Source organism: Eublepharis macularius, chromosome 2, assembly GCF_028583425.1.
Source record: "Eublepharis macularius isolate TG4126 chromosome 2, MPM_Emac_v1.0, whole genome shotgun sequence".
Taxonomy (NCBI): Eukaryota; Metazoa; Chordata; class Lepidosauria; order Squamata; family Eublepharidae; genus Eublepharis; species Eublepharis macularius.
This window is the reverse complement of record NC_072791.1, coordinates 213,077,916-213,098,523: the sequence shown is the minus strand read 5'-3', so window position 1 is coordinate 213,098,523 and position 20,608 is coordinate 213,077,916. Positions and strand designations below refer to the sequence as shown.

At 46.5% G+C, this 20,608-nt stretch overlaps 1 protein-coding gene across 1 annotated transcript in view; it reads left to right on the top strand.

Moving 5' to 3' along the window:
* The window catches only part of ITGAV (integrin subunit alpha V), a 93,479-nt gene that overhangs the window by 29,176 nt on the left and 43,695 nt on the right, over positions 1-20,608 (top strand). Inside the window, exons 4-7 of the mRNA XM_054970819.1 lie at positions 3,914-4,028; positions 15,913-15,974; positions 18,093-18,138; positions 19,036-19,161. Coding sequence (XP_054826794.1) covers positions 3,914-4,028; positions 15,913-15,974; positions 18,093-18,138; positions 19,036-19,161 — 349 coding nt within the window. The remainder of the gene's footprint in view (positions 1-3,913; positions 4,029-15,912; positions 15,975-18,092; positions 18,139-19,035; positions 19,162-20,608) is intronic.

The window sequence follows — 20,608 nt, the reverse complement described above, 5'->3', positions numbered from 1 at the left end:
TCCCGCCCTCCCCGCAAGCAGGCTCAGGGCGGATAACAGCATTAAAAACATTTAAAACATTTCATGGACGCCGCTGAGTCATGGACATGAGTCACCGCTGTCATGGACACCGCTGAGTGGCCCTGAGCACTACATGGCCTGAGATCCTGGGTTCCGCGTAATAATAGCATGGGCCTCGCTCATAATGTTGGTATGAAGAGCAATGAGATCAAGAGGGTTGTACTTGCTGTTAGCCTTACGGTCTGTCTGTGTTTCTAGCAGTTGCTGCTCTGACCTGTCATAAATGGAAGGGAGAGTTATGAGGCATGCTCTTTGGAAGCACCACAGGACTTAATATCAACACTGCTTTGTAACTTGCAGAGATTTTAACCGCATGATTGCATCAATAGTCACCGGAGGGTGGTATTACACAGCAAGAGATCCTAAGAACGTTTTTCTGGGAATAAGTCACATTGAAGAAAATAGGACTTACTTCTGAGTAGACATAGAAAAGAGCAGGAGTCCAGTAGCACCGATAAGACAGATATCTAATGAAGTGAGCTGTGACTCAAGAAAGTTCATACCCTACCACAAATTTTGTTAGCCTTATAGGTGCTATTGGACTCTTGCTCTTTTCTACTGCTAAAGACAAACACAGCTACCCATCTTGAGTAGACATTAGTTAGGATTGCTTCCATGTTTGTTATGTGTTGTCAAGTTGCTTCTGACCTGTGGTGAGCTATGAATGAAAGACCTCCAAAATGTCCTATCAAGCCATCTCATTCGAGGGCTTCCTCTTTTCCTACTAACGTCCACCTTCCTTAGCATTATTGTCTTTTCCAGAGCGTCTTGTCTTCTCATGATGAGATCAAGGTATCATAGCCTCAGTTTTGTCATTTTAGCTTCTAGAGAGAATTCAAGCTTGATTTTGATCTAGGACCCACCTATTTGTGTTTTTGGTGGTCCATGGCATGCTGAAAAATCACCTCCAAAATCACATTTCAGATAAAACAATTTTCTTCCTGTCAGCTTTCTTCATTATGTAACTCTCACATCCATACAAAGTAATGGGGAATACCGTTACATGTATTATCTTGATTTTGGTTTCCTAGTTTCTTCATGAGGGTCCTTCCCAGTCTCAATCCCTTTCTAATTTCTTGGGTGCAGTCTCCCTTTTGGTTTCTGATCAAGCCAAGGAATAGGAAAGTCTTCAGCAATTTCAGTTTCTTCATTGTCAGCCTTAAAATTGTGCAAATCCTTGGGGGTCATTACTTTTTTCATGTTCAGCTGTAATCCTGCTTTGGCACTTTCTTCTTTAATTTTTATCCGTAGACATTTCAAGTCTTCACTGTTTTCTGCCAGTAATGCGCAGTCACCTGCTTATCTCAAATTGTTCATGTTCCTTTCACTCCACCTTTATCTAAATCTAACCCAGCTTTCCTTTTGATATAATAACTGTGCTTATATACCGCTTTTCTAGACAGAGTAGTGCCTTACCCAGAGCGGTGAACAAGTTACTGTTATTATTATCTCCACAATACAGCTGGGGAGCTGGGGCTGAGAGGAGTGGCTGACCCAAGGCCACCTACTGAGCTCATGGCAGTAGTGGGATTCGAACTAGCAGAGTGCTGATTCACAACCAAACCTCAACCACTGTGCTACAGCAGTTCTGTATATAATTCTGCATATAGATTGAACAAATAGGGTGATAATATACATCCTTGTCTGATACCTTTGCCAATTGGAAACCTTTTGTTTTTCCATGGTCTGTCCTAACAGTAGCTTCTTGTCCAGAGTACAGGTTGCACAGCAACACAAATCAGATGTTGTGGTGGCAAACCCATTTCTTTTATAACCATCCATCGCTTTTCATGATACAGCTTTGTTGTGTATAAAACACAAACAAATTTTCTTCTGAAATTTTCACTTCACTTTTTAAAACTGCAAGTTCTTTGTCAAAATATTCTTCTTTGAAGGAATTTGTCATCCTTTCATCCATTCTGTATAGTGGTTCTTCGGCTTACTGTTTCTATCTTTATTTTGTCCTGATCAGATAATGTATGTTGCTCTTTTAGCATACCTAACCATTGTTTGAATTCTCCTTTGATTTCCTGCATCTCGTGGAACAGGCCTATAAATGTTTTCTTTTTGTCTCTGCGTGCAGGCTGCTGAAAAATTGCATTTTGAGTTCACACCTGATTTCTGTAACCTTTTGCTTTTATTTTCTCATCTCTCTTGGGACACAGCATGGGGACTCCTGCCTGCACTTGAAGGCCTCAGCCATTGAGCCAAGCCTCTTTTCTGCATAGGCCCATCCTGGTCACACTAGAATGTGAACTGATTTAAGGAACTAAGGCTGCATTACAGCGTTCGATGGGGCGCCACTTGTGCCCGTACCGGCGGTCAAGAGTCTTGGTGTGACGCTGGACTTCTCCTTATCCATGGAGGCCCAGGTCACAGCAGTTGCCCAGTCTGCCTTTTTTCACCTTTGGCAGGCCAGGCAACTTGCCCCCTATCTTTCAACCCATGACCTAACTATGGAGATCCATGAAACAGTCACCTCCAGATTAGACTACTGTAACTCGCTCTATGCAGGGCTTCCCTTGGATCTGACCCAGAAGTTGCAGCGGGTCCAGAATGCTGCTGCACGTGTCCTGGCGGGTACACCGTACGGGAGATATGTGACTCCAACCTTGCAGCAGCTGCACTGGCTTCCTGTGGAGTTCCGGATCAGGTTCAAGGTTTTGGTCTTAACTTATAAAGCCCTAAACGGACTGGGACCGGCATACCGGAGGAACCGCCTTTCCCCATATGTACCCCAGAGAGCACTTGGATCAGCAGGAAAACATCTACTGGTGGTCTCTGGCCCTAGGGGGGCTTGACTGGCCTCCACCAGGGCCAGGGCGTTTTCAGTCCTGGCGCCAACCTGGTGGAACTCTGTGTCAGAGGATACTCGGGCCCACCAAGACCTTGTGTCCTTCCAGCAGGCCTGTAAGACAGAGATGTTCCGCCAGGCATTTGGTTGAGTCCAGTACTCAGATCCACCGATTGGCCTCCCTGCCTGTCTCGTATTAGTGGGGGGGCTATATTGAGTCATCTGCCCCATGTAGGAACGGTGGCTAATCTCGCACCAACTCACATCCTCCACCCCTCCCCTTGTGGTTGCCAGGGAAGGGTGAAGTGAACCTGGGACATGACGCATAGTCAGAACATAGTGCAAAGTTTGTTTTTATGCTCTTAAATCTGGCTTTTATCATTATTTAATGTACTGCATCATGTTTCTCAGAAGATCCCTGTAGTTTCAGGTGGATAGGTGTGTCGGTCTGCAGAACAAGAGCAAGATTCAAGCCCAATTGCACCTTAGAGGCCAACTAGATTTCCAGGGTACGAGCTTTCAAGAGTCAGAGCTCCTTTAATCAGATGAAGGGAGCTTTGACTCAAAAGCTCATACCCTAGAAATCTTGTCGGTCTCTGGGGTGCTACTGGCCTCAAATCTTGCCAGTCCCTGTGGGAGGAGAAGTCTGTACGCAGCAGCTTCTCCCTGACATTCAGGTGGCTTGGAGCTTTTGCACACTGACAGGCAGTCAGTGTCCACTGAGCGTCAGAGCAAAATAGATGCTGATGCTACTTTCTGCTAGGGAGGCGCCAGCAAATTAACAGCTAGATCTCACTGAAAGTCGGCAGAGATTTAATTTGGACCTCCAGCCTATTACAAAGCAGGAAATTCACATGTCTCAAATTGCAAAGAAGGCAGAGCTTTCCTTTGTATTTTCTGTATTGTTGCTTGATGCATAGCTAAGGCGGAGGCAGAGTATTTTTGCTCATTGGCATTGAGTCTTTCCTGTTGAGTCTTCCGTGGCTTCAGTGCTTGCTCTCTTCTCTTCCGACATACTGGAGCTACTTCTAAATAGCTGTGATTTTGTTTCACCCGCAGGCATGCGCTCCATTGTATCACTGGAGAACTGAACAGAAACCAGAACGGGAACCTGTGGGAACTTGTTATCTTCATGATGGGTCTAAAGCTGTTGAATATGCTCCCTGCAGGTCAGGTATGTGGAGAATGTCTTGCTGTTGTATTTACCACCCTGAGCCTCCTTGGCCTGCACATCACATTTTATGCATAACAAGCGGGGATCTGTCATGCTCTCTCTCTCTCTCTCTCTCTCTCTCTCTCTCTCTCTCTCTCTCTCTCTCTCTCTCTCTCTCTCTCTCTCTCTCTCTCTCTTATTCACAGGCAGTAGAGTAGAACAGGCTGCCCCATTAGTAAAGATGCACTTCAGAAATATTTGTTTTCAGTTCCCTTTAATTTTCAACGTTTTTATTCTTTATTATCATTATTACATGTACATTTGTGGGGGGCCTAAAGCCCTTTCTTCTCACACCCCAGTCAAATGTGCCTAGCAATCAGGGCTCATTTCAGGGGGGAACACAGTTCCCCAAAGAGGTCACATGTCAGGTGGCCCCGCCCACCTGACTCTCGGCCATTTTGGGCCCATTTCGGCCTGGATGGTGGTGGATCACTCTCCTGCTCATCAGTGGCCTGATCCTGACCATTTTGGGCCCCTTTTCAGACATTTTCAGACCCTTTTTTGCCATTTTGGGCCCCATTTCGGCCCTGAATGGCCAAGATTGGGTCCAAAACAGCCAGGATAGGTGATGTCAGGGGGTGTGGCATATGCAAATCAGTTACACTAATGACACACTTCTGATGATGGCAAGAGGCGTGATATATGCTAATGAGTTATGCTAATGAGTTATGCTAATGAGTTCCTCCAGCTCTTTTTCTACGAAATGACCCCTGCTAGCAATTAAGTTCCCAGCTGGGACCTCAAACATAGGCTTATACAATACATAGACTTTAGGTCCTCATGAGGTGTTAGCCTGTGGAGATCGGCTGATTGTACAGCTGCAACAGCTGGGATGGGAGCTTCATGTTGTTTCTTCTGTCTCAGCTGTCAGCCTGTGGCTAGATAAGGCTCTTCCTACAGGTTCCCTTTCAAAAGCAAACAAGAGTCCATTGATTGAATAAGGAAACTTTACTGCAGAAAAGGTCCATTATAGTCCACTGTCCTGAATAGAAGACTCAGGATGGTACACAGTCATTGTTACCAATGAAGGGCAAAGCATGAGGTACAGAGTAACAGTTCCCATCTGAATCAGCCTCCCCCCACAGTTCTCAAAACAACATCTTTCAGTCTTGGGAAGCTGCTCTCCTTCAAGGCCAATGCTTGGTGGAACGGTGTTAGACAAAACAGTCTCCTCCGGTGGGAAAGCTGCCTGGGAACTGGTGCACCTGCGGGGAAAGCACTTAGACACTAGAAGCATTAGAAAATGGAGTCAGTACAGTTTAAACACACAGTGGACCTGACATTCTGCCCCCCTTAAAATAGATCCCCCCCTGGTTTATATGGGTAACGAGTATGAAAAGCTTTGGTTAATCTAGGAGCATGAACATGTACAGAGTTCACCCACTCATCGTATCCAGAATCAAAGTCCTTCCACCTAATGAGGTAAAAAAGCTGATTCCGTTTGAATTTAGAGTCCAAAATTTGTTGCACTTCATAGTGTATTTGGTCGTCTATCAAAGTTGGAATGGGTGGAGCTTTGATGTGCCACTTGTCGTCGGTGGGAGCCCTTTTAAGGAGACTGACATGGAATGTATCATGAACGTGGCGCAAGTTCTTGGGTAAATTTATAGCAACAGTCACTTTATTGATTACCTTGCGCACAGGGAAAGGTCCAAGGAACTTTAACGCTAGTTTGCGGCTTGTCTGAGCTAATTTCAGGTTCTTGGTGGAAATATAAACATGATCTCCAGGTTGCAAATCCCATTCGGCCGCACGATGGCGATCTGCGTACTTTTTGTAATCCAGTTTGGCTTTTTCGAGGTGTTTTTTAATAAGAGTCCATTGCTGCGTGGCCTCCCCCCACCATGAAGATACATCAGGCGAATTAGAGGAATGGAGAGGGGGAGTGTCCAATGGGAAGGGATTGAAGTGAGCTCCATATACAATTTTGAAAGGGGCCTCCCCAGTGGAGGCATGTACACTGTTGTTGTATGAGAATTCAGCCAAAGGAAGAAGGTCCACCCAATTATCTTGTTGGAAATTAATGTAGCAACGAAGGAACTGCTCTAAAATCTGATTAGTTTTTTCGGATTGTCCGTCGGTTTGTGGGTGGTGGCTTGAGCTGATTCCTTGCTCAATATTCAACATTCGCAAAAGCTCCCGCCAGAAGTTGGCAACGAATTGTCCGCCGCGATCCGAAATCACCTTGGACGGAAAAGAATGTAATTTTACGATGTGTTTTAAGAATAAATCCGCCAGTTTTCGAGCGGTGGGTATAGCAGTACATGGAATAAAATGAGCTTGTTTGGAGAACAGATCTACCACGACTAAAATGCAATTATGTCCTTTCGAAAGGGGTAAATCAGTGATAAAGTCCATAGATATTATTTCCCAAGGTCTGTTAGGTGTTTCCAATGGTTGTAGGAGACCTGGAGGTTTCCCCTTCCGGGTTTTGGCGCTGAGGCAAATGGGACAGGAGCTAACGTATTGGGAAATGTCTTTGCGCATGCCCGGCCACCAGAATTGCCGTTGTATTAGATGCAACGTTTTCAGATACCCATAATGACCAGCAGTGGGGGCATCGTGACATCGCTGTAATACCTCCCGTCGGAGGCTGTCCGGGACGTAAAATTTGCTTCCAGCTAGCCAATCCCCCTGTGGGGATTGAGCCAGTTTGCTTTTAGGTGCTTTATCCCCCTCCTTTTCCACCTCAGCTTTAAGTTTCGATTTCCACTCCTGGTTATGCGGGAGGGGGCTGGCTTGCTCGGCTGCGGGTAGTCACCACGCCTCCCAATTGCGTAGGTGAGAAGACCGTGTCTACAGTCTCCTCCCGTTTGCTCTTGTGTTGGGGCATGCGCGATAGGGCGTCTGCAAGAAAGTTAGTCTTGCCCGGGAGGTAATTTAAAGTGAAATTGAATTTGGAAAAGAATTCTGCCCATCGTAATTGTTTGGCATTCAGTCTGCGAGGGCTTCGAAGGGCCTCCAGATTTTTATGATCTGTCCAGACCTCGAAGGGGTATCGCGCCCCCTCCAGCCAATGTCTCCAGTTAGTGAGGGCTGCCTTTACTGCAAAAGCTTCCTTCTCCCACACATTCCAATTTCTTTCTGCTTCTGAAAACTTCCTTGACAGGAATGCACAAGGCCGCAGTTTCCCATCCTCCCCCTTCTGCAATAATACCCCTCCTATCGCCGCATCGCTGGCGTCGACTTGTACTATGAAAGGGTAATTCTCGTTGGGGTGGCAGAGGATGGGTTCTGTTACAAATTGCTCTTTCAGGCATTCGAAAGCAGTTTGGCAATCGGATGTCCATTGTATTTTGGAGGAGGGTTTTTTAGCCTGGTCCCCTTTATTTTTAGTCTTTAATAATTCTGTTAAGGGGAGCGTGATTTGGGCGAAGTTTGCTATAAAGTCTCTATAGAAGTTGGCAAAACCCAGGAAGGACTGCAGTTCTTTGCGGGTGGTGGGAGTTTGCCATTCTTGGATCGCTTGTATTTTGGCTGGATCCATTTTTAAACCCTCTTGGGAGATACAGTACCCAAGGTAAGTGAGTTCAGTTTTATGGAATTCACATTTGGATAACTTGATGGGTAGCTTATTATTCATCAAAGTGGCCAGGACTTTTTGCACCATTTGAATGTGTTCCTCCTCTGTGTTCGAATAAATTAATACATCATCAAGGTACACCACTACACCTTTATAAAGGAACTCGTGTAGAACTTCATTTATCATGGACATGAATACAGACGGGGCTCCCGCCAATCCAAAGGGCATAACTAAGTATTCATACTGTCCGAGGGGTGTATTAAATGCGGTTTTCCACTCATCCCCTGCCTTGATACGGACGTGGAAGTAAGCATCTTTTAAATCTAATTTTGTAAAGATCTTACCTTGGGCCACGACGTTGAGAAGGTCTCGGATGAGTGGGATGGGATAGGCGTTGTTGGTGGACACAGCATTAAGTCCTCTAAAGTCCGTGCACAGCCGAAGTCCCCCATCTTTTTTCTTCACGAAGAGTACCGGAGCGGCATGGGGGCTATTGGCTGGGCGGATGAACCCTCTTTGAAGATTGGTGTCGATGAATTTCCGGAGCTCCTCTCGTTCATGGAGACTCATGGGATAGAGTCGTCCTTTGGGCAGTGAGGCTCCAGGTACAATTTCCACCGCACAGTCAGTTCGTCGGTGCGGGGGTAAAGTATTAGCTTCTTCTTCGGAGAAAGCATTCAGAAAGGGCCAATACGGTTCGGGTATTTGGTTTATTTCTTCTTGGGTGAGAAGAGCCTTCTCGGTGTGAGTTGGATCACTACCCCAGTTTTGGTTCCAGCGATGGTTTTTACAGTTGGCGTGACTGAAAGTGACGCATCCTTCTGCCCAATTTATGTAGGGATTGTGATCACATAGCCACTTGCTGCCTAGAATTAACGGGTATTTGGCAGTGGAGCTGATGACAAAAGACCTTTTCTCCCAGTGTTGGCCCATGCCGGTGATCACTGGAATGGTTTCGGTGGTAACAGGGTTCATATTGGTGCCATCCATTTGTTCAAATATTACTGGATTTTGCAATTCACGAGTTGGTAGGACTAGTCCGTTGACTAGGGCTGGGGCAATGATGTCTCTTGAGCAGCCCGAGTCGATAAGGGCTTGCACTCGGATGTGCATCTTCCTCTCCGGGTTAAGTAAAGTCACTGGCATGAATAGGATGGACCCAGGTGGCCGGTTCCGTGCAGGGACGGGCTTGGGGTGGATCTGTCGTTTGGGCCCTTTTACGACAGATCCATCTCGTTTCCCGACTGGGGGCTTTCTGGGTTTACCTCTGCGTTTGGGGAAGCGGGGTCGTATTCCATAACTTCTTCCGCTTCCAGCCCCCTTTCTGAGGCGGGCCGTTGGGCAGCGCCGCGGCCTCTGTTCGCTCGTGGAGCGGGAATCGGGCGTTGGAGAGTAGGAAATGGAGCAAGGGTTGGACGCCGTAGTTGAAGCGGAGGTCTTTGCACAGGCCGGTAGGGGCATTGTGCTGCAAAGTGACCGGCTTGTCCGCATTGCAAACACAGCCCTTGTTGCCATCTAGCATCTCTCGCTCCACGAGTGGCGTATCCAGCTCCCCGTCCTCCCTTCTGCAAAGTCAAGGGTCTTCTTTGTCCCGTTTGTTGTTGTTGTTCAACCAAACGGACTTCCAAAATGCGATTTTCGACTTCACATGCAAGTTGGATCCAACCTAACAACGTAGGAGGATTGTCCTGCATAAGGGCTCTGTCCAGAAGTCTCGGGTTTAGCCCTTGCTTGAACAGCAGGATGATTTTGGTGGACTCCTCACACCTAGGGCATTTGGCAGCTAGTTGTCGGAATTTCGTAATATAGTCCCTTGCCGACATGCTGCCTTGTTTAATGGCTTGCAATTCTGTTCGGGCCCTGGTTTCCTCTAAGGGGTCTTCGTATTGTGCTCGAATAGCGTCCACCAACCCCTGGAGAGTATTGAGTTCAGGGGCCCCGATATTGTATAGACCTACATACCAGTCCGCTGCTTTGCCTTGTAAGCGGGAGCCAAGATGCTCAATTTGACTGGCCTCGCTGCCGAAGAGGTGTCCCCACCGGTTGAAGAATTGCACTACTTGCACTAGGAAAAATCCCAGTTTGGAGGGATCCCCATCAAAAGTAGCTTCCAGTTTCACCCAGCCCATCGGGAGGTCTTGTCTCGGAGCCGGTGCTGGGTAGAAGTCCGTCGGAAGCATCAATGGCACTTGAGGTACGAGGGGAAGTAGTTGGGGACCCGGTTGTGGTAGCGGTGCTGGTTGCACTGGCGGCGGCAACACCGGCTGAGCTGGTGGTGGCAATCTCGGCTGGGCTGGCGGTGGTGGCCTCGGCTGGGCTGGCGGTGGTGGCCTCGGCTGGGCCGGTGGCTGTAGCCGTGGCCGGGCAGGCTGCTGCAACCTTGGTCGGGCTGGTGGTGGCAATACCGGAGGTGCCGGCAGTAGCGGTTGAAGTGGAGGTGGCCGGTGCGGTTGAGTGATGATCGGCCGCTGAGGGGCGGGTTGGTGGGGTCATAGTGGTGTAGGCCCCACTGGTTGGTTCGGAGGTGGTAATACGGGTTGGTCAGGTGGCAAACGTATCGGTTGCTGCAAAGGGATTAGTTGCGGTCGAAGCGGAAGGGGCCGCAGCGGCGAAGGCCTGATGGGTGGTGGGCCGTGCGGGCTTGCCCCTCCCGGCGTCGTTACTCTGGGAAGCAGCGGCTGGTCTTGTGGCGCCGGTAGACCGTCCCTTGGGGTTTGCTGAATGGGGACAACTTCTAGCGGTTGTTGCGGCAATTCCTCCCCAGGAGGAGCCGGAGGCTCTTCCGACTGATCCGGCCGGACCGTTATTGGAGAAGCGGGAGGGGGTATCACCGTCGTCTCGGTTGGACGGGTTGGCCCTTCTTCCCCTTCTCTAGGCACCTCAGCTGGAGTCTCCTCGGGAGGTGTATCCCCGTCCGATCTAGGGGGTTCCGTTGGAGTCTCTCCAGGTACCTCAGCTGGAGTATCTCCGCTAGGCGGAATTTCGTCTAATCTAGGGAGTTCCGCGGGCGGTTCTCCCGGTTCTCCAGGGTAGGATTCCTCCTCTCCCGAAGGCGGCGGCGGCTGCGGGGCGTCCTCCACTGGATAGGAAATAACGCTTTGGAGGGTGGCTATTTGTACAGCCATTTCTTCAGGTGATAGTCTCTCTCCTGCCCCCATCGCTGAGATTAGGTGAATGGCATGAGCCAAACTTTCCTCCATGTCGATCAGCCTAGCTTCCAACTGTTGCATTCGGCTTGGACCCGGTTGCCCCATCACGGAACCTCCCTCGGTTGTACTCACCGGGGAAAACGGCCCCCAAGGCGGAGGGTCTCCTTGATCGACTCGCGATCTCGCTGCTAGAATTCCTTTGGCTAGGCCCGTCACTGCCGAGATGCCGGAATCTACAGCATGGGTGCGACTTTGCATCTGCACCCAACTTTGTTCAGGAACTTCCGTTGGCTCTTTCCATGGGGCAAGTTCCGAATAATCCCAACTCAGGGCGCCGCGGCGGGATGTGTTCCCGTCCGTCTGTTCGGTCGTCCTGTTCCAAAACAGCCACGGTTGGCTGCTATCCAGCTCAGGGGCAGTCTCTAGGCTTCGGCGCCCGTCCATCGAAACTCTTGGATGTAGTCCACCGGCCCGGCGCTCTCGCGTTTCTCGGGGTCTGGCTCCCCACTCCGACGGGGTGGGTAACGAGATCAAGGGGAGAGCGGCAGCCGTCGGCCTTGTCCCCTCACTGCCGAGGTCGATGAGAGGCGGGGTAGAAGTCGAAGCTCCGGTCCCGGCTGGCACCGGTTCCTGAGATTCTTGGGGTTGCGCTGTTTGACTGTCGGGAGACGCATACGGATCAAACAAAGGATCCCTGTCCGGGACTACCTTGGATTCCGCTGGGCCCGACTCCGGCATGATTGGTAACAAAATGTCAGCCTGTGGCTAGATAAGGCTCTTCCTACAGGTTCCCTTTCAAAAGCAAACAAGAGTCCATTGATTGAATAAGGAAACTTTACTGCAGAAAAGGTCCATTATAGTCCACTGTCCTGAATAGAAGACTCAGGATGGTACACAGTCATTGTTACCAATGAAGGGCAAAGCATGAGGTACAGAGTAACAGTTCCCATCTGAATCAGCCTCCCCCCACAGTTCTCAAAACAACATCTTTCAGTCTTGGGAAGCTGCTCTCCTTCAAGGCCAATGCTTGGTGGAACGGTGTTAGACAAAACAGTCTCCTCCGGTGGGAAAGCTGCCTGGGAACTGGTGCACCTGCGGGGAAAGCACTTAGACACTAGAAGCATTAGAAAATGGAGTCAGTACAGTTTAAACACACACTGGACCTGACATCAGCTTCCATAACCCTTGCAACGCCTGTATATATATTTTAGCTGTAGTTTTAATTGTTTTGATGATTTTTTTGTTGTTGGTTTTAATGGTCTTGAAGATTTGATTTTATTATATGTGTTTTTTGAATTTGTTAACCACCTTGGTGGCCCTTATGAGCGCAGAAAGGCCAAGTATAAATTTTGTAAATAAATGCGTACACTTCCCAGGTAGCACAGGGCCTTTGTACCCCTGAAAACAGAATAGGAAATTTGGCGTCCTGCAGATTCCATACAAACCATCTAATTAAACCAGATTATTTGTAAACTAGAATAGGCAAAATTTTGCCTATTTCTAGTGGGAGATCAACAGAAGCCAAAGATCTGTCTTGAAATGGCTGGCTTGATTTCTCTCCCCTCTCCACTCCTATTTAAACAGGAAAACAGTTGGGGACAGATTGTGAATCATCCGGAGTATCAAAATAATATAAAAATGTCCTAAGAAAAAGGATTTCATTGTATGCAATGATAACGATCAGGGTCTGTTAGCATTTCTGTTGTAAAGCCCCATATTCAGAGGATTAACCACATCATAAAAAGTCTCCTTGGTCTCAATCGTGGCATGTGAGCCATCAGCTCTGGAATGCTCTCTTTTCCTGTTTTAAAACCAGTGCTATCTGAAAGCTTTCTGTGGTTTGCTGATCTGTAAATATAGGCAAAAAGGGAAAGGAACACTTTAGAATTTATGCTTATGTTTTTTCAAAACAGATTTCATTTTAAGCCAACTGAGTTACACCATATCCCCATATCTTTTGGATATTACAAACAAAAGATGTAGATGGGCCTTCTCTAGAGCACGATTTGACGCATTCCCCTCTGCAGTTTTGTATGGGAGATTCTCCTGCCTGCTTTTGCAGCAGCGCTGTTGTCCCTGTTCAAATAAAGTGGTCGAAAATATCACACACATACTTTTGCACTGCACATTCTATCAAGAAGAAAGGATACAATTAATTATCCCACTACTCTATAGATTTAAACCATTAGAGTATTATATCGATTTTAGTCCCGAAACCCTTCAGGTATATCTTTTAGAGGATAGCCAGAGAACTGTATCTTACACAGTTGCAAAATTCTGTGTGATAGCACTCCGAAAGCGGAATCACTTGACAAAGGAAACGGGATTTTATGATTTTATCTTTTATGTATTTATCCATTTTAAGTATTTAAAAACTGCTTTTTTAATCTGTACTTAACCTGGCTGGTCTTGTGACCGTGATAAACCTTTGATTGATTGATTGATTGATTGATTGATTGATTGATTGATTGATTGATTGATTTTAAGTCAACAGCCTTATTTGATCATAGTTCAAAACAATACAAAAACGTGCACGTTCCTGCTATTTCTCTTCGGCTGTTACCTAGCCTTGCCTTCTCTTTTACTGCTCCCCCCATAGGTTTACCTTATCATCTGCTGTTTGTGAGAAAGAAGCCTCAGTATATAACCCCCACCTCAGTGCTTCTGGCATCAGTTCTTGCAGGACTGCGTGACGTGACCCCCGAAGCCAAACAAAGCTCACCAGCCATGTAGGACGGTCCAGTGGGGACTGAATCAAGCTCCTGGTTTTGCTGCTGCTTCCGTGGCAGAGTGCGGATTTGATCCTGGCTCTCCCAGACCCTAGGCGGAAAGACAGGGACTGGTTCAAGGACAGCCCTTGAGCTTCATGGCCGAGCGAGGATTTGAACCCGTGTCTCCCAGGTCCTAGTTCCTTTGCTTGGTCACTAGACATGTAGGCATGTCACAGCTGGGGAAGCCCTATAGTACAGGCACAGTTGTATTGAAGCCTAGTTTTTAGAAACAGCTGATGAAGAGGTACACCTCTTTCAGGGCTGCATCACTTCAGACTGTAGCTGAGGTTTAGAAACATTGGTGTCCCTTAGGATTGCCTGCACAAGGAGACTTACTGGATGGACAGGGCTCTCGCCAGTATTATGTCAGCAGTGACACACTGATGTCAGTTCCTGTGCATCTGGAAGGGACATCAGCATGTGGTTTGCCCAGAGCCAGAGTGGCAACATGCTGACCTTACCTTCAGGCATGCGGAGAGTGACACCAGCATGTTGGAACACTGCCTGTCGCCCCCAATTTTCCAGCTCATTTTTCTCTTGCCACCCAACTGAACAGTAACTGGAGATCGATATATTGTCGAAGGCTTTCATGGCTGGAGAACGATGGTTGTTGTGGGTTTTCCGGGCTGTATGGCCGTGGTCTTGGCATTGTAGTTCCTGACGTTTCGCCAGCAGCTGGGACTGACATCTTCAGAGGTATAGCACCGAAAGACAGAGATCTCTCAGTGTCACAGTGTCACAGAAATCTCTCAGTGTCACAGTCTGTGACACTGAGAGATCTCTGTCTTTGGGTGCTACACCTCTGAAGATGCCAGTCACAGCTGCTGGCGAAACGTCAGGAACTACAATGCCAAGACCACGGCCATACAGCCCGGAAAATCCACAGTAACTGGAGATCCCCTACCACCAGTGGGAACCTGGTATGCCTGATACCCCTCCAGGTTCCGACAGGTGGTAGGGGATCTCCAGTTACCTCCCCCCTCTCTCTCCCTCCCAAGCTGCTTTTATGGAGCTCTTAAAGTTATCTGCTGTGTAGTTGCTTTTTAATTTCTATTATCTTGATTCATTTTTGTGCTGCTTTGGGGGGGAATGTATTTATTTTTATTGTTTTAACTGAAGGTTGTAAGCCAACTAGATAATATTTTATTGAAGGACAGCAGGGTATGAATGTTGTAAATGAATAACTAGTGAGCTGCTTCCCTCTTGCCGGTTTGGTGTAGTGGTTAAGAGGGCGGGACTCTAATCTGGAGAATTGGGTTTGATTCCCCACTCCTCTGCTTGAAGCCAGCTGGGTGACCTTGGGTCAGTCATATAAAGAGCAGCAGGACTCTAATCTGGAGACCCAGGTTTGATTCCCCACTCCTCCACTTGAACCCAGCTGGGTGACCTTGGGCTAGTCACAGCTCTCTGGAGCTCTCTCAGCCCCACCCACCTGTTTATTGTGGGGATAATAATAACATACTTTGTAAACTGCTCTGAGTGGGTGTTAAATTGTCCTGAAGGGCGGTATATAAATCAAATGTTGTTGTTGTTATTATTGCAGCACTGATGGGCAAGTGAAAAGGAGTATGTTAAGGTGGTGGTTGTAGCAAGTGAAAAGGAATATGTTAAGGTGGTGGTTGTGGCTGCGGTGCCCATGGTCACTATAACACATGGAAATGTGTTTCCCAGAACCTGCTTCCTTCTTCCTGTAAGCAAAGAGCCACGCATGGTTTTCCTCAATCTCACTGGAACAGGAGGCGTTTCCGAAGAACCTCTTCTGTATGTCTGTAGGGAGCGCTCCTTCAGAATCAGCTGCCTCCATTGTTGGGAGGGTGCTTGGTTTGGAATTTTCCTGCATTTTATAATTGGCCCTATGTTATTATTATGTCGTTGGTGTCCCCGCCCCAGCAGCCATTTTTTGGTTTCGGAAACCTCTGAGCTTATAGGGCTAAACTTAACATTTGCTTTGTTAAAGAGTTAGGTCTGGGTTTTTGCAAGAGAAGAGGCAACCTCATTTAAGATCTACTTAAATGAAGGACAGTTGTACATGCTGGGGCCATTGCTGCCTGGGGTGAGCAGTAGCTGAGGAACATGGGGGCTGTGTTTCTTAAAGGCGCTGTTCTGACATGCTGGCATCAGGAGCTGGGGGTTGGGGGCAGGACCAGCCTTTCTCTGACTCCTGCTTCAATCCGTAATAGTCTGTTCAGATGCTAAGAATTGTGAGGTTCTGGAGTGAGGATTCCAAAATGCTAAACTGGCAACATTAGCTAGACTCAAAGGTTTCCACCATCATTTTCCTCTCAAGACCGTACGGATCGTGGCAAAAAATTCTCAAGGGCACCCCTTCCCAACTGGAAGCAGCAGGTACCCGAATGTGTATTGTGCGCCCTTACAATCAATTCTTTTCTCCTGTTTTGCAGCAAACATCGAGGCCGAAGGACAGGGCTTTTGTCAAGGAGGATTCAGCATTGACTTTACCCAGGTACGGAAGCCTGTCTCTTTCTTCCGTTCATGCCATTCAGTGAGAGAGCTTGCAAAAATCAGTTCTTTAACATTTAATCGTTTTTATACGGCTAGTTTGTCATAGCATCTTTCTTATCACTTCATTTCTGTTGTCTAATAATTACGCTTTTGGATGTAGCGGAGAGACTGAATGTTTTATTCAGTTCAGAATTTTAAAGCATTTGTAAGGAAATGTAAGGAGAAAAATGAATGAAAAGGAGGTCGCTGTCTTCCTCTGCTTTGTTTATCTTACTATCGAAGATAAAAAGTCGTTTCAGAATTTCCTTTTTCTTTTGTGCTTCCTTTTAAGGCCCCAGTTGGGCTTTTTCAGTGGTGGCTCCTTGCCTGTGGAATGCCTTTCCCTTTGACACATACCTTGTGTCTACGCTAGTTTCTTTTGGGTGCCAGGCCACAATGTTTTTGTTTACTAGAACTATTAATTATAGGGTTATTTTTTTTAAAAAACGCACACATTGTTTTATAGTCTTGGGCTGAGGAATGTTTAAGACTCATTTTATGCTGCTTTTTGTTTTATGTTGAGCACTGGCTGAGTTTTTAATGCTGGATTTTTCTTATATAAAAGGCAGCGTAGAAATGCTCAAAATACATAAATAAATGTTGGTCATTGAAGTACTATATTTATTTCTATACCACCTTTATATCCAGGGCTCATTTTGAGGGGGAACGCACAGGAACGCAGTTCCAGTAGTACTCCCAAAAGGTCACATGTCAAGTGCCCCCGCCCACCTGATTTTTGGCCATTTTGGGCCCGTTTTGGCCTGGATCGGGGCCGAAGTGGCCCAATTTGGGCCCAAAATGGCCAGGATCAGGCCTCAAACAGCCAGGATTGGGGCCAAAATGGCCAGGATTGGGCCTCTGATGGGTGGTGGATCACTCTCCCACTCAGCAGCTGCCCAATCCTGACCATTTGGGGCCTATTTTCGGCCTCTTTGCCATTTTGGGCCCAATTTCGGCCCTGAATGGGCAGGATTGGGTCCAAAACAGCCAGGATAGGTGATGTCAGGGGGTGGGGCGTATGCAAATCAGTTATGCTAATGATACACTTCTGGCGATGTCAAGGGGTGTGGCATATGCAAATGAGTTGTGCTAATGAGTTATGCTAATGAGTTCCTGCAGCTCTTTTTCTGCGAAATGACCCCTGTTTATATCCCATCATAGAACTCAAGGCAGTGATCAAACTCAGATCTACTTTGCATCAGCAACACCTTCCATCCATACCCTATAGCTAATAAGAATAATACATTAATAGAATGCTTTACATAACTCAGAAAGATATCGTTCAGTAATCCTTACACAACACTGCATAAAGTATTGTGCCCATGGTGCAGATGTTACAAAGATGGGACTTGAGGCTATTAGGTGCTACCTACTCAGTTCACAACAGGTAAAATGTGACCCAAGGATTTTCTGGTTCATGGCTCATTCGAGACTAGAGATGGGCACAAACTGAAATACAAACCAAAGTTTGTCATGAACCGGGACAATTTTTGGTTTGCGAACCCGTGGTTTGTTGGAGCTCATTTCTGATGAACCACAACAAACCACTATGATTTTTAGAGCGGTTTTGTATGGTTCATTTTTTGGTTCGTCACTGAAGACAGCCTGGTGCCGATAAATCTGTTACCTAGGCAGCGGGGGGGATGGGCTTTCTGAAGACCTGCAGACCTGGAAGTGATGAACTGATGAACCAAACGAACCAATTCGTGAACCGGGCAAGTTCATGGCAATTTGTGAAATGCGACGAACCACGAACTGCAACACACCACCATTTTTCTGGTTTGTGCCCGCCTCTGTTCAACACTATTCCACAAGGCTTTCCTAAAACCAAAATCATAGCAGCTTCCAGATCAAATAATGCAAAAATGTCAAAAAAAATCTTTGAGACATACAGCTTAAACAACAAATCAGGAATATGATAAAATTGATTTACCTTCCTTGAAAAATTTGCTAGTTTTTACACTGGGGAAATTCTCTGTGGAGAAAAGTCTATAAAGTTGCAGCATTAGGCAAGCAGGTAGTGCGCCCTGATAAAGATACTACAGCAAAGCTGCTTACGTAACTTATTTTTCTCCATTAGGGAGACAGAGTGCTTCTTGGAGGACCAGGAAGCTTTTATTGGCAAGGTAAGATGAGACACTTTGCTGCCAAATGATGCTCTTTTAAACCACCTATGTGTATGTGGCAAACAAATGTGTACAATCAAATCCCTGTGGCCCTTTTATCCTGGAAAAGCTGCTTTAGGAGGGGGCAATTTAGAGTGAAGAAATGACAGAGGGAGGAACTGTTTTCCCTAGTGCCAACCCTTCACTCCTGATCATCTTTCCAGCTACTTTCCCCCCAGGGTTTCCTGATCTTGACGAGTGCTTGGAACCTTGCAGGGGGGAGAGGTAGCTATGGGGAATTTGGAATGTTGAAGCACTGGGATGGAAGAGGGTTGGACAGCTTGTCCCTCTACCCACGAAAATTCCATTCCATTCCCTCCCTTCTTTCAAAATTCCCTTTCCCTGAATAGTTTTACCAGTGAGGGAAAATGGGCAGAAAGGTATGCTTATATGGAGGGCTTTTTTCCAGCAGGAACATGGTGGAACGGAGTTCCGGCACCTCTTAAAAATGGTCACATGGCCGGTGGCCCTGCCCCCTGATCTCCAGACACAATCTAAACTCCCCTCTGTCTGGAGATCAGGGGGCGGGGCCACCGGCCAAGTGAACATTTTCACCAAGGGCGATTTAAACTTTAAAAAACTCCCCACTTGTTCCAGCTGACCCAAAGTGATGTCATTGTGTGGTCCTGAGTTCCACCACCTCTTTTCCCAGAAAAAAAGCCCTGCTTATATGTGTATTATTTTAAAATGCAGTCAAGGCCTTGATGGCTGAAATAGTTGTGAATAAATGTGTTAGTCTTTAAAATGCTACAAGTATTCTCTTACTTTTTGATGAATAAAGGGCCTAAAAACATTGCCTCCGAACTGTATCTCTGTGTTTTCCCATTTTCACCCTTCCTTTCTCCTGCTTCTTTCCAGGCCAACTCATTTCAGATCAAGTAGCTGAGATTGTGTCAAAATACAACGCTAAAGTCTACACCACCGAGTACGACAACCAGTTAGCAACCCAGCCGGCAAGCCCTGCTTTTGACGACAGCTATTTGGGTGGGTTTCTTGAAAGTAAAACAGTAGCAGTTTGTATTGATGATGGGGCCAAGTTTGGGATTCTTCCTCCCTTTTAAAGTGACATTGATGAAAGCATTATTGTTTTCATTGGTTTCGGTTAGAAGATAAGACACATTCATATTAATACTTATATAGATACTTTTCAGATTGCCAGAATAGGAACAAGAAAGATTCTTCTTTTTTAAGAGGAAATGATGTAGGGTAAGGGTAAGCTGATGGACCATTCAGTTTGCAGATAGAATTTATTTATTTACTGACATTATTTATAGCCCACCTTTCTTGCTGAGATTCCAGGCACGTTACACAGTGTCAAATTATGCAGTCAAATAGCTTGAGTTACCTAATAAGTAATGCAATAGGGCTAGGATTAAAAAAAAATTAGAAACCGTGCCAAAAAGTATTAGACATGATATATCAAACACTGTAGAAAATATAATTACAAAAGTAGAAAACAATGTAGGAAGAGCAGGAGAATACACACAATAAAGTGATAATACATACCGTCCACAGTAGCATAGATTAGCATCCTGTTTCCTTTATAAAAGTGCCTTCCTGAACTCTTCCTTATTGATGCAGCCCTATTACTTTTATCGAAATGCCCTGATGAACAACTTAATTGTATTATAATAGTAATAGTAATAACAACAATAACAGCAGCAACAACATTCGATTTATATGCTGCCCTTCAGGACAACTTAACGTCCGCTCAGAGCGGTTTACAAAGTATGTTGTTATTATCCCCACAACAATCACCCTGTGAGGTGGGTGGGGCTGAGAGGGCTCCGAGAAGCTGTGACTGACCCCAGGTGACCCAGCTGGCTTCAAGTGGAGGAGTGGGGAATCAAACCCGGTTCTTCGGATTAGAGTCCCACACTCTTAACCACTACACCAAACTGGCTCTCATAGTTTGTGGATGAGGTGTGAGCTCTGGTGTGAGGATTCGATATACCTCAAGTCAGACAACACTGGACCTGAATCTCAAGGTTCCAGTGATGTGGATATATCTGGAGAATGTTTCTACTTGAGAGCCATTTTTATTTAAAGCTGCTCTTGGTTGCAAAGAATGGGCCTTGTGTATCAGCTCCGAGCATGTAGATTTTGTATTGTTTTGTTCTGTAACTCGTATCCACCATGCACATAAATATCACATTAAAATATGTTAATAATGTGTCCTCCTGCTTTTCCAAGCAGTGGAAAGTCCAAGAACAGAACAGAACTGGAGACTTGCCTTATGGTGTCTTAGTAATAACCCTTTATCAATAAACAAGCACAGCATACTGGAGGTCAGACTCCTGTAGGGCAGTATGTCCAATAAGACAGCATCAGGTTTCCGAAGAGCAACTCCAAGGATGCTTCATTTTTAGCCACTCCAGGTGAAATTCTTCCCCCTCTTCTCTCTTTCTCTCTATCACATTGAGAGAGAGTG